General features: G+C 53.1%; 4 protein-coding genes across 4 annotated transcripts; 1 reads left to right on the top strand and 3 right to left on the bottom strand.

Moving 5' to 3' along the window:
• Positions 1–312: 312 nt before the first annotated feature.
• Positions 313–2,670, top strand: AtWU_09220 (SnoaL-like domain family protein; the record flags this gene model as incomplete). The annotated part of the gene is made up of 3 exons (XM_035504327.1): positions 313–863; positions 911–1,792; positions 1,842–2,670. 3 exons carry the CDS (start codon positions 313–315, stop codon positions 2,668–2,670), a joined length of 2,262 nt encoding a protein of 753 aa, XP_035360220.1.
• A 220-nt stretch (positions 2,671–2,890) lies between these two features.
• AtWU_09219 (GH92 family glycosyl hydrolase) lies at positions 2,891–5,431 on the bottom strand (the record flags this gene model as incomplete). The annotated part of the gene is made up of 3 exons (XM_035504326.1): positions 2,891–3,491; positions 3,589–4,278; positions 4,335–5,431. The coding sequence occupies 3 exons, from the start codon at positions 5,429–5,431 to the stop codon at positions 2,891–2,893; spliced, it is 2,388 nt and encodes a 795-aa protein (XP_035360219.1).
• Positions 5,432–5,733: 302 nt separating this feature from the next.
• sit2 (putative siderochrome-iron transporter) lies at positions 5,734–7,655 on the bottom strand (the record flags this gene model as incomplete). Its single annotated transcript, XM_035504325.1, has 3 exons — positions 5,734–6,671; positions 6,721–7,334; positions 7,384–7,655. The coding sequence occupies 3 exons, from the start codon at positions 7,653–7,655 to the stop codon at positions 5,734–5,736; spliced, it is 1,824 nt and encodes a 607-aa protein (XP_035360218.1).
• A 2,087-nt stretch (positions 7,656–9,742) lies between these two features.
• On the bottom strand, positions 9,743–13,111 carry AtWU_09217 (putative NF-X1 finger transcription factor; the record flags this gene model as incomplete). The annotated part of the gene is made up of 1 exon (XM_035504324.1): positions 9,743–13,111. One exon carries the CDS (start codon positions 13,109–13,111, stop codon positions 9,743–9,745), a length of 3,369 nt encoding a protein of 1,122 aa, XP_035360217.1.
• Positions 13,112–13,367: the final 256 nt, after the last annotated feature.

Genomic DNA, 13,367 nt, shown 5'->3' with positions numbered 1-13,367 from the left:
TCAGCCCCGTCGAGCAAGAACTGCTGTAATACCCGCAGTCATAGCTCGAGCTACTACATGCTAAGCATGTTTCTAGCTCCTGTATACGCGTCTTCAGGGCGCAGCACCAATCGGAGCGCCGGGCCGACCAATACTAGCACTATTGGGCTTGGTCAATGTGCACCAAAATTTAGTCCAGAGGCGTTTGCTTGAACAGGCCGAGGGATAATAATTCATTTGAAACATAAATAGACATGCAAAGATAGCGTGGCTAAAGTACCGAAAAAATTAAAGAGCCATCTGATTTGTGCTCTTGTATTCTCCTAGCTCGATATGAGGATCAAAACGTTATGGAACGGACACGAGCCAGCAAAAAATGATGCTGAATCATCCGAGGAAGCCTGGAAAAGGCCAGTCCGTGCCAAATATGCAACGCTCCTATCATCCCGAACTTCATTGTCTGCTGCACATCCCGACGAGGAGTGGATTCATGGTGTCCTCCTCGGTACATGGGCCGCCGGAGGCATCTCGGTTCTGAATATCCTGCTAGCGCTCATTGCCATTGGTATCAGCTATTCCCAAAGCGCCAACTCACATGGTTTCCTTAGCACTGAACTGTACAATGGGAATTGCACTTTGTCCAGTAGATGGGCAACGGGCATCCATGTTGTCATTAACCTCTTGTCCACCACCCTCCTCGAGGCCAGTAACTACGCCATGCAATGCGTGTCGGGACCATCCCGTACAGATGTCGACAAAGCTCATCGAAAACGCCGTTGGCTGGATATTGGGGTGATGAGCTTTCGGAATTTTCGAGCCATGAGTATCAAGCGGAAACTTCTCTGGCTGGTTTTGCTTCTCAGCTCAGTCCCGATTCATATGATGTTAGTAATAGTGACTCCTATCCTGCCATCACTAACTTGCGTACCAGATATAACTCGGTGGTATTTTCATCCATCTCTGCGCTCGACTATGGCACAATGCTCGTCCCAGATGATCTAACGTCGACTGAGTCCTTGGTCGGCGCGGAAGGAAGGAGCGCCTTCGTGAAAGCCATCGGCAGCACGCCGGAGCTGATTCGAACTGAAATCTTCAACGGTACCTTTCAGAATTTGAGTAACGCTGAGTGCGTGAAAAAGTATGATGTGGAATACAACACGCATCTCGGAACCCTGATCTTAGTGGCTGAGCGACAGTACTTTGGCAATGCAAGCAGTCTCCAATGGAGCTACTCATCAGTATATGACTACGTCAAGAATGTGGGGAAAAGCAACGTCGAGAAGTTAGTTGATGAAGGGAAGTGGACAGCCGAAGGACTGGAATGGACTAAACGAACAATTGCTGTTAATACTCCGGAAGTCCCCATCTCCTACTGTATGGAAAAGACCATGACCCAGCGGTGTCGCCTTCTTTTCAGTCCATCGATTGCGCTGGCTGTGATTCTGTTCAACCTCACCAAGGTAGTCTGCATGTACTTGACTGCTAAAACGGACCGCTCTGAGATCTTATTGCGAGTAGGAGATGCCATATCGTCCTTCCTCGCCCATCCAGATCCCACAACCAAGGGCCGCTGTCTCATGTCCCGGGCTGATATGGCTCGAGGACCGCATCGATGGGAGCCATTGCCCCGATGGAAGAAGTTCATACGGAAGAGGATTCGTCGTGACCCAGAAATACAGACAGACATTCCCATGGAAAACCGTCGCATCTTGGAGCAGGCAGAGTCTTCAAAAACCGCCCCGAGGATGCTACCACGCCGAAAACAATGGTTTCGAGCGGCCAGTCTGTGCCGCTGGGCGAGTATAGTATTCATGTCCGTGCCCCATGCCTCGCATATCCTCATAAACTAACAAGCCACATAGGTTCACCGTCTGCTTCTTCATCTCCTACTTGATATACTTCGACCTAATCATCGAGGGAGACGGCTGGTCCCTCTCCGAGCAATGGAGCCTGGGATTCGGCTCCGCCAGCTCCCAAACCAGTATCCGCTTTTCAGGAGACAACATGATCGCCCTCGTCCTTATAAGCAACACCCCCCAACTGGTCTTCTCCATCATCTACTTCACCACCAACAGTCTCCTCTCCTGCATGCTCGTCACAGCGGAATACAATGACTATGCCATTGACCGCAAACCCCTACGGGTCTCCTGGCCCCGCGGCCAACAACGCTCAACGTACTACCTCGCCCTGCCTTACCGCTACAGCATCCCGCTTTTCATCATGTCTGTTGCCCTGCACTGGCTGCTTTCTGAAAGCTTCTTCTACGTCAACATCACTGTGTATGATGTTTTCGGCCATGAGGATACGAACAGCTCTATCAAGGGTTGCGGCTTCTCTCCTATCGCTATTTTTATCATTACTATCCTGGAGGGTGTGTCATTTTTCTCGCTGTTGGCACTGGGAATGAAGAAGTTTCGCTCCCGGATGCCGATCGCGGCGCATTGTAGTGCGGCGATCAGTGCTGCGTGTCATCCTCCTCATGGTGATGATGATGCGGGGCTTAAGGCCGTTGCGTGGGGCGAGGTTGGTGGGATAGATCAGTTTGTACAGGTGGATTTGGATACGGGTGTAGAGACGAGGTCTATGATTGAAGCTGGAGGTGGAGGTGGAGGTGGTCAGGAAGATTATGGTCATTGCACGTTCACCTCGTTTGATGTTACGATGCCAGTGAAGGGGAGGCTATATAGTTGATATCATACCACTAGTCCTATAAATTGATGCTGTTGTTGACTACTATCCTCTTATAAACCTACTATACTTATATAGAATCCAAAAATTACCATTCATCGTAACCTCTGGACTAGTGCTTCACTCCAACAGAGTGGTTACTCAACACTCCACAACATCACCATCACCATCTATACCCTCCAAGTCCCAACCCCATTCACCAACGCATCTACAACAACTACAACTACACCTCCATCCCACCCCCCCAACTCGGCGGTCCCTCACCCACCTCAGTCCCCCACTCACTTTCCTCCTCCTCTTCATCTCCCAACTCCACCTCCAACACACCCCCCTCTACAAAAAACTCATGCCCAATCCAACACCTCGTATACGCCTCCCCATCCAACCACGCCCTCTTCACCACCTTCCCCCCAACACCCACCCCAACATCCCCCCTAACCCTCACCACCGCCTCCCTCCCCGTAACCCCATTCCTAACCCTAACCTCCTGCACAAACGGCGCCGAAATCAAATACACATTCTGTCCCGGGTTCGGGAACAGACCCATGAGTCCAAATACCGTGAACGCCGCCATTGCCCCGGAGTCGTCGTTGCCGGGGATACCAGACCGAGAGGTATTGAATACAGATGGGATGAGAGTGTGGATGAGACGCGAGGATAAGGCGGGGCGCGAGGCGTAGTGGTATTGGTAGACGGTTAGGAAGACGGGTTCGTTGCTGTAGTCTGCTAGCGCTGTGGAGTGGAATGTGGATAGACGGGATGTGAAGGAGGTTGGGCCCGAGAGGTAGTTGGTTATTAGGGTGGGGAGGTCGTGGGGGACGTAACTATAATTTTCATCAGTTCTTCGGTTAGTGATATTGGTTATGGGGGAGGAGGGATATGTAAGGGGAGGGTTAGGGTAAGGGGAATGGGGTATGATACAATTGATATTCCCAAATACTCGACTCAAACGTCTCCGACGGATTACTCGTCAACGAGCACCACGTCGGCCCCGTAGCAAGGGGACTACAATCCATCGGATCCTGATGCGCCCACGTTCCATTACGATACTTGGGTTGGAAGAAGCCCACGAACCCCGTATCAGTTCCATTCGGGAAGAAGGAGCGCTGGTCAGGTTTGAACAGATTTTTCCAGTTGGTCGATCTCGCAAGATACTTCAAGTAGTCGTCTGTCTTGTTCAGGCCGTGGGCGACAGTCGCGACGCAAAAGTCGTTGTATGCGTATTCCAACGTCCGGGAGATACTGCGCGAGTTGGTGCCGAAACCGAGGTAGTCGAAGTCGTGGTAGGGGATGTAGTTCAGGGCCTTCCAGCTTTGGAGACCCCCGCGGCCTTGGTAGGACCATTCTAGGGGCTCGTTTTCGGCGTCGTTGACCATTGCTTCGTAGGCGAGGTCCCAGTCGATGTCTGTGAGGTTCTTGACAAATGCGTCGGCGAGGACGACGTCCGCGTTGGAGCCGCCTTGTGTCCAGCCCTTGCAGAGACTCATCCGGCAGTCTGGGAGCCAGCCTTCGTGGCGGTAGGTGTCGAGGAGACTGCGGACGATGCGGGATTGAGTGGTCGGGTCGATGATGGTGAGGAGAGGGTGTTGGGCGCGGAAGGCGTCCCAGATGCTGGATGCATTAGTATATATATCACTTGCAGATGTGGTGATTGGGGATAGGGGTACCAATAGAAGGAATCAAAGTACGGCTCATCGCTCTCCCAAAGGGGATTCTCCCCGGTCAGATCCTGCGGATCCAGCATGGTTCTATAAATGCCCGTCCAGAACATAGTCTGCAGGGCAGTACTCGCACTCGTATTCCCAGGCGTCATCTCAACAGGACTCAGCTTCTCCCTCCAAGCATCCTCCGCAGCTGCCCGTATCGCATCAAAGTCCTCCAACGGACTCGGAATCTCCACTCTTGCATTCTCACACGCCTTCTCCGTACTAACATAACTGACCCCAACCCTAACACTCACCGTCCCATTACTAGGCCTCTCAAACCTCACGAACCCACCCGCCTGCAGATAGAAGTTATTAAACCCCCGAGTGACAAACAACTCCTTCCTCTCCACACCCCCGGCATCATTCACCCAAACCCCCGTGTCTTTAACCTCCGCCCCCGCGAAATCCACACACACATACGAAGCATACTCACCAGCCCCAAAGCTAGGTAAAAACGTCCCATTGGCCTTGATCTGCCCCGTACTCTCATCCACACTAATCGACGCATTCTGCCTACTCTCCCATAAATCCGTCAAATCCAACAGTATCATCGGACTCAACTTCTGCTCCGCTGTATCCGGAAAATTAAACCGAAACAGCGCCGCATGCTGCGTCGTAGTCATCTCCGCATGTATACCATTCGTCATGGTTAGGGCAAAGTACCCCGGCCTTGCCACGACCGAGTCATTCTGGTAATGTACGGCGCGGGCGGACTTGGGAAAAGGACAGTTGTCGAGGACATCGTCAACGCAGTATTGAGGGAATAAGGGGAAGTTGCCTAGGGAAGGATTCCCGCCGGTGCCGGAGTCGTGCAGGGCCGAGAAGCCTGTGATGTTGCTGTTGTCTGGGGAGAAGCCTGCGGTGTTTTGGCCGTCCACGTCGGCGACGGCTTTGGCCATGCCGTAGGGGAGGGTCGCGCCGGCGAAGACATTGCCGCCGTTGGTGGTGCCGATGAGTGGGTTGATGTGGGTGAGGATGTCGGTGGTGTTGGTGTTGGTGCTGTGGGTGAGTGGGAGGAGAGGAAGGATGTGGAGGAGGTAGGGCTGGAGGGGGCGCATGGTGAGGGGTGAGTGTGTTGATGGGAGTGTTGGAACTTCCCTAGGGGATATGTGACACCAGATACGGGGAATAGAGGAGACATCATTGTTGTGGAGGGGGAGATCGACAGACAGCAATGCAGGGAGACATTCAAGCGGGGTTATGCAGGGATGGCAGGGATAGATGCATACAGAGGATCAATAGATTAAACCTTGAGTAATAATACAGGGATATTAAGGTAGAACAATAAGATTGCAAGAAAGTAACAACACACCCAATACCAACACCCTCCCTCACTGCCCATGAACAGGTACATATCCAACTAAATCATCGTACCCTTATTCTGCTTCTTGTCAGTCCGGTAATTCTTCCAAACCGCAATCGCCGGGAATCCCAACGCCAAAATCGCCGTGCCAGCAACAGACCCATACATCTGACTTCTTCCCCAAGCATAATCCACCGCAGCCCGGGTCGGCGATCCCACCGGATAGGTCATCTGCGTCGTATACCCACCAAGATAAATGTCCGTCGCATTCGACTTCAAATCCGCAGGAAGACGACTCTCCAACGCCTGCGGGAAGATATTGGTATACACCGCCGCAGCAACAGCATACCCAATAGCGCCGCCCAGACTCGAAAACAGCCCTAACAGCGACAACATCATGGGCACACCCTCGCGATCCGCAGCAGCCATCACCGCCATATCATCACCGATGACGATCGTGCCGCCGCCGAAGGCAATGAAGATCTGCGACATGATCACGTAGTTGATGTCGTTGCCGCCCTCGCCGCGGAAATGGATCATCAGTCCGGCACCCAGACAGAGAAGCGGCAGTCCGAAGAACAGACAAGTGTACTTGAAGTGCTTAGTGTAACGGATCCAGAGACCAAAGACGACGCCCCAGAAACATGATCCGACGTTGTAGATCTGCGTCATGTAGCCGGTCATCGACACGCTGAGGTTGAACACCACGATGCAAAAGTCGTAGAAGTACAGATCCCAGCAGTAGAAGCTGAAATACGACACCGCGGACATGATGCACGCTCCTAGCACAGTGCGCTGTCGCAGCAACTCATACCGCACGAAGTGCTTGCGCGTGAACCATTTCTCCCACACGGCAAACGCAACCAGCAGCTTGAAGCCGACGATAATCATGGCGATGAACTTGGCGCTTTTGTATTGCGCGCGTCCGTATTGCTGCAGACTGAAGGGGAGGAGGAGCAGGACCCATGCGGCCATGAGCAGAAAGGCGCCGATCACTGGCTTGTTAGTATACAGCAAAGTGAGGGGGAATAGGGCACGACATACAGTCAAACTCATGAATGTAGTGAACAATGGACTGCATCGTTGTCCGTCCACTGTCCTCCTTCTTCAACAATCCCATGCTCTCCGCCTTGCGCTGATAGTACTTCAACACCACCACCAACGGCGCAAACGCCACCGGCATAATGATGGCAAACACGCCATACGCCCAGCGCCACGTCGCCACCTTGAGGAACGACTCACCCGCCAGGGGACCCGTGAACGCGGTGCAGATGAACGGGGTACTAGCGAAGGCGAACGTAAACGCCCGGTTCTGCAAGCCGGACGTATCGGCGATATAAACATCCAACACGAGATAGATACCCGAGTAGCCCACGTAGAAGAGCACATAGCCTGCAGCATACGAATCCGGACCATCACACGCAGCCAGCACAATCAGTCCAATGGTGTAGATGACCACCCACACGATTAAACCCTCGGCACGGCCCCAGATGTTCAACGTTTTCGCGATCGGCAGCTTCAGCACGCCGCCGATGATGCTGTAGAGGATACTGGCTGTGCTGACTTGGGGGGCGGCTTTGAAGTCGGCGTAGGCGCGGTTGATGACGGTGCCGCTGATGGAGTTGTTGAGGGCGAGGAGGAAGAAGCATACCCAAATCCTATACCAGTTAGATGGATCTTTCGTTACATTGAAGGAAGGGTATATACCAAGCATAAGTAGCATAAACAGCCTTCTTACTCCAGACTAGGGCCGCGGCTTCAGCTTTCTGCACACCCAGCTGGGCATCCTTGGTGACTTGGTCCGGGTGGGCCTCGATTTCTTTTTCGTTTTGCGCTTCCAGACTCAGTCGTGACTGGTCTGAGCTGTAGAAGACGCCATCTTCATGGCCAGAGACGACTTCTTTGGTCTGAGACTCGGCGGACACAGAGACCTCATGATTGATTTCGGTGGTCGTCTTTTCCTCCTTGAAGAACCGCATGGTTGAGACGAATAGAAGTGAAGCCTTATGCTTCTTAGTGTCGTATATGACCCCTAGTAACCCCAATCGCCAAGCAACCTAGAAGGAAAGAAAGAAAGAGAAGGAATGGAAGGGATGGAGATCAAATCCAGGGATGAGCAGGAATCATCAGACACAGTCAGACAGACGTATTTGTATCTAACCAACAAGCCAACCAAAAGGATAATAATTAATCACTACCCGCACGAGACGCGCTGCAAAACAGAAAAAGATGGAACTAAGTTAAGAAATGAACGAACGGCGGGAGGAGGGGGGAGCCGATCACTTAAACCCCTAGCTAGACTCTAGTCTAGAGAGTCAGAGCCAGTGTCAACAGCACATGCCAAAGAAAAGAAAAGAAATAAAAATATCCCACTGGCCCCGATCTGATAACCCACGACGGATCAGATAAACTGCCCCATCGACACCAATCAAGGGCTGCGAGTGACAAGTGCGTGCCACTCTGGTTCGTGAAAAAGTTTACTGGGTTTGTTGACGGCTTTGATTTGTTCGGCGATCGCCAGTCCGGATGGTTGTCTCACTCAGTCTTGGTGTATTCCCGGATTATGACTTCCTATGGTGTGATGATGATGAATATCTTACCTCTACTCCGTAGATTGATAAATGAGAATTGACTGATAGATATTCCCATATCAATCTGATAACATCCTACAAAGAAACCACACATCCCTCCAAGTGAATCAGTCACCCTTGAATGTGAGTGACCAACACCAACCCAACACCCGATCGTCATCACCGGGAACTCCGGGTGGAGTACAGAGTAACAAGACAGCAAACAGAATCTCAGCTGGGGCACAGAAATGCAAATCAGACCCAGTCCAATCCAATCAATCGATCCATCCATCGGCATGCCCGGCTCATCACCCCTTCGTCGTATCATATGGGGATCATCCCACGTTGTCGTACACACTACGACCACGAAAATTCTCCGCTCCTTTTCTCATTGCATATTTCCTTCCGATGGAACACAGACCTCCATCACAGTAAACATAATTCAATTGATTGTTGCACTGAGTAGAAAACAACCAGGGTATGTACTCCGTACAAAGTAACAGTAGTAGAATCTGCACCAGGGTCCAAACCCCAAAGAATCATTCCAAGGGTCTATTCCTTCCCACCCACACGGCGCAAAGCGAGCAAATCGACTGGACGTCTACTCCAAGTGTGGGCCCACACGATCACTCCAGTAAATTCAATCTCTCAGCCTGAGCCACTCACCCACCGAAACAGACATGGGGCGGACGCTAAACAAGACTCTCACTCACACACGCAGCACATCGTATCATATCTAGACTAACCGCTACTACTGTAGACTAAATCTCAAGGAGAATACGATCAACGCAATCGTGCCTGACGGGAGAAGCTGAAACGAAAGATCAGCATAGCACGTATTTCTAGTGTGTTTTGCACGTCCAGTCACAATTGATCTAATCTTATCAATTATCATATCTGATGAATATGATTCGATTTTGGGGGAGGGGATTTGTCTTCCGATCACGAGGATATTCGTAGTTTGTACTCCGCACATGCATATGGGGTTTGATTACGAGGTGCGGCGGTGGGAAGCTTAATTCTTTGGTAATGGATTGTTCGAGGAAGAAGTAAGCATTGAATGGGTTGGTTTTATTGGTATATTTGGGGTTCGGGGATAGCGCCTGGCTTTGGCTGGCTGGGTAGTTCATGATGATCTTGGTCGGTGTTAGTCAATGGGATTGAATCTATTTCTAAAGCTGGGATGTCGGCAATGGGGGTGATTCTATTTCTAATTGTTATGGTTCTACTCCTTCGTTTTGACCAGATTGATAATTGGTATGGTATGCTAAGAAGGGTATAAGATTTTTCTGCCTCTTTCCTATTTGTTATTGCTTTTATCAATTACAACATCCTTTTTTATTTTTGCGTAGCTTGAAACTACCCAGCCGCCATATATGCACGCTAAACTTTGCAACAATGGCATTCATCATGAAAAAGAAACCACAATACCGTAAACATTCCCACACTAAACTCATAGCCTGGTTTAGCATTAAACACCGCTCGACTCATCAGAACTAAGCATCACCCCCACTAGCAGTCGAGCCCTCCTTCTCTCGCTCTACCGATGATCCCTGACTCCTTGACCCCTTCACTCCCGACCGAAGCACCAACTTCTCCTTCTTAGGCTGTGCTGCATCGCCAACATCCCGATCCAGCGCAGCATACATAGTAGAACTAGACCACGGCGCCACAGCAGCCGGAGTAGCCGTTCCCGACGTAGACGCAGAAGAAGGAGCTGAAGTCCGTCCCGCCCCAAGAACCAGATTGCTTCTCTTCGAAGCAGCCACCTGTGCCCAGCCGCCCTCGCTGGACCCATTGTTATGTGCGCGTGCCGCTTCACGTTGGGCTTTGGCCTCTGCGGCGGCGAGACGCTGCGCTTCTTGTTCCTTTAGGCGTTGGCGATCACGCAGCTTGACGCAGTCGCCCACGCTCATGCCGCCGATACCAATGGCCATGCCGTTGCCGGTGCCGAACACGGGCGGAGTCCAGAGAGTGGACTTCAATACGAAGACGTGGCGGTGGGGTTCCGGGTCGAAGCTTTCGCTAGCGAAGCCCCAGTCTGCTGCGAGGGAGTGGGTGAAGGCGCGGAGGGAGGATTTAGCGGGTTGGAAGCGCGTGGATCGCTCGGTTGGGGTGGTAGCTAGGGTGTGGAGGGTGGATTCAATGGTTTGTAGGGTGGACAGGGGGTGGGAGGAGGAAAGTTGGATGTAAATGTCAAGGGTTTCGGCGGAGTAGGGGAGGTTGGTGGAGGTAAGGGATTGCGAGACGGTGGTTGTCGGGTTGATGTCGACTCCTAACGCGGAGGCAAGAGACCGGTTCCGTTCGAGACGAGCGCATTCATCGTCACAAGATAGCGGTGTCACGGCTGGCCCGCGCTGCGCTTGCTGGAGCTGGCCCTTGGAAACAACGGCCTTGGCTGCGTTGCAGCGACGCTCCTGGCGAAGTCGTCCACAGTCACATGTTACCGTGATCATGGACTTGCAGGGTGTCTTCTCCGGGCATGGATAGGGTGCATGGCATGGGTCGGTGCAGGGGTGGCCACACATTGTCTTTGTTTTGCCGCATGCCTGCTCGCAGGGCTTCGTAGCATCCTCGCACTCGCCGGGCCGGTGACAGTGTTTCTGGCAGGTGTGGGAGCCGCATTTGAGCAGCTGGCCGCAGACCTGGCCACAGCGGGCGTCTGCAAGCCAGCAGGGCTGATTCTTCAGAACTTTCTTGCCGCAGAGGCAGGTCTTCTCTGTCAGGTATGGACACTTGGGGCAACTTTCGTCGTCGGTATGGCAGTTATGGGACGTCTGAGGATGGCCACACGGCTTGGGGCGCTCACAAGGGAATGAGCATGCCGGGGGCTGTGTCCCGCAGGGCAGAGGAGGATGCAAGATAGATCGACCGCAGTTACACGGAATCTCCTCGAAGATAGCCTCTCTGCAGGTGTTGCAGGGCCCCTTGTGACAGATCTCCGGGCATGTGTGCCGTCCGCATTTCAGCATACGGCCACAGACCCGGGTACAGATATGCTCAGCCTCAAAGTCCTCATCACTTGGCCGCAGATGAGATTTGAGCTTCCGGCGGATAGCCTGACGCTCGATGGCCTTTTGCTCGCCGGGACAGCATCGCTCAGTGCAGGCGTGACGGCCACAGTGCAAGCCGGCCTTGCAAATGCGGAAGCACTGCGGCGGTTCCATCTCGCCCTGAGGACACATTGTTGTGAATGTGTTGCGCCCACAACGGCACTCAATGGGCACATTCTGGAAGCAAGGCCCACAAGACCCGGTATGGCAGACCTTGGTGCATGGATGTCCACAGGCCAGCGGCTTTCCACAAGGCTTGGTGCAATTCGGGATCGGATCCTCGCAAGATGTGCGAGGCGAATAGCCAGCAATCTGGTCCAGAGGTGTCTTTCCGCAAGGGCAGTCAAAGACCACATCCGGAGACCGCGGACAGTGAGCAGGATGTGCAACTTGCGCATGGCAGCTCTTCTGGCAGAAATGAACACCACAATCAAAGGGGCGACTGCACTCATCTCCACAGCTAAAGCAGCCAGTCCATTCTTCAATGTCGTCCTCCCGCATCAATTCACTATCCAACTCTTCATCCTTCGAGCTGCACAGCATCTCAGTCTGTACCTTTCCACAGTAACAGCGTGCTTCGATCCGCTCTTCACAAGAGCCACACAAGCCTTCATGACACGGCCGGGGACACGTATGCTCTCCACAAGGTAGCAAATCACCACAGATCTCGCCACAACTCCAACCATTCTCATAATCCGTATCCTGGCAACGCTTCGTCGACGAGTTCCTTCCACAAAAGCAATCCTGCGTCGGCCCCATAGCCGTACAAGGCGCACAAGGCCCAGCATGACAAGTCGCATCACACGGATGGGGACAACCTTTGCGCGTCCTCGCGCAAGTCTGTCCACACGAGTGCGGCGGCAGGCCAGGAAACGAGCGCGGATCAACCTCCTTCTCACACCAGCAAGTATAAGTCGACGGAAACACTTCCTGAGGCAAATTGCAACCAGGACAGCGCCACGCGCGAGGCGCACTACTCTCCCCATTTTCGCCATCCTGTCGCTGAGCAGCCGCCGCCCCCTCGTTCCTCGACCACTTCTTCACGCAGCTCAAATGGAAGACCGTCCAGCAGAGCCCGCAAGACCAAACACGCGATCTCTTTCCCAGCTCGCTCGTGCAAATCGGGCATTCGTACAGATTATGCGCAATATCTTCGTGAATCCGCGTGGCGATATCGGAAGCCGTTGATTTTGTCGTAACTTTCGCCGGAGGCGGCGGTGGCTGAGACCGAGGCTGTTTCTGATTACCACCGCTGTTGCTGCCGTTGTTCTTCGCCTTCGATTTTCCCTTTCCTCTCCCAGTACCAGACGCAGACGCTGCACCATTGGGAACTTCTTCCCTTGGCTGCTGCGGTACAACACCGGGCACAAACACAGGCGCATCGGCCCTCAACCCAGCCTCATCCACCCCATCACCGCCCGGTATCGCTTGACCATCCTGCTCCTGCTCCGGCCTCGTCAATCTTCCTCCAAAGGTCCGTCCAGCGGGAAGTGTAGCCTGATCGCCGCCGCGTGGCCGACGACTCGCGCCTGCCCCTCTTCCTCCCCTCTTGTTGCCTCCCCTCGGTCCTCGCGGCGGACGCGGTGCATCTCCGTTCGGTGTGGTCTCCGTAGGCGGTTGGCGTTGAGTGTGAGGCTGTGCGTCCGGTGCTGCCTGAGTCTGCGTTTGCGTCTGAGCCTGAGCTGAATTCGCTGTCTGTCGACCGCGGCCACCACGGCCTCTACCGCGTCGCGGGCGCGGGGTACTGGAATTAGAATTGGAGGCTCCAACAGCCGCGGGAGCTGGAGCTGGAGCTGCAGAAGTAGCGGACATGGTCTGCGTCTCCAGGGTCCTTGAGAGTGGGTGGGAGGTTTGCGGTGGCGGTGGTGGGAGGACAATCATGCACCAACGCTAATGGGCGATAACCGCCGATCCAGATATTAAATGAGTAGTAGTGTGAACGGGGAAGAAAAAATAGATAAATAGAACAACGAGGGAATATAACAACTTTTCCTCAACAGTAGAAACACTACACGGGCAAACAAAGGAAATGAAAGTAAGAAGAAGAACTGCCTTGCAGGCTGAAAAA

This window comes from Aspergillus tubingensis (genome assembly GCF_013340325.1).
Source record: "Aspergillus tubingensis WU-2223L DNA, scaffold_10, whole genome shotgun sequence".
NCBI classification, from domain to species: Eukaryota; Fungi; Ascomycota; class Eurotiomycetes; order Eurotiales; family Aspergillaceae; genus Aspergillus; species Aspergillus tubingensis.
Note: the sequence above shows the minus strand (reverse complement) of the source record. Positions and strands in the feature narration are given on the sequence as shown.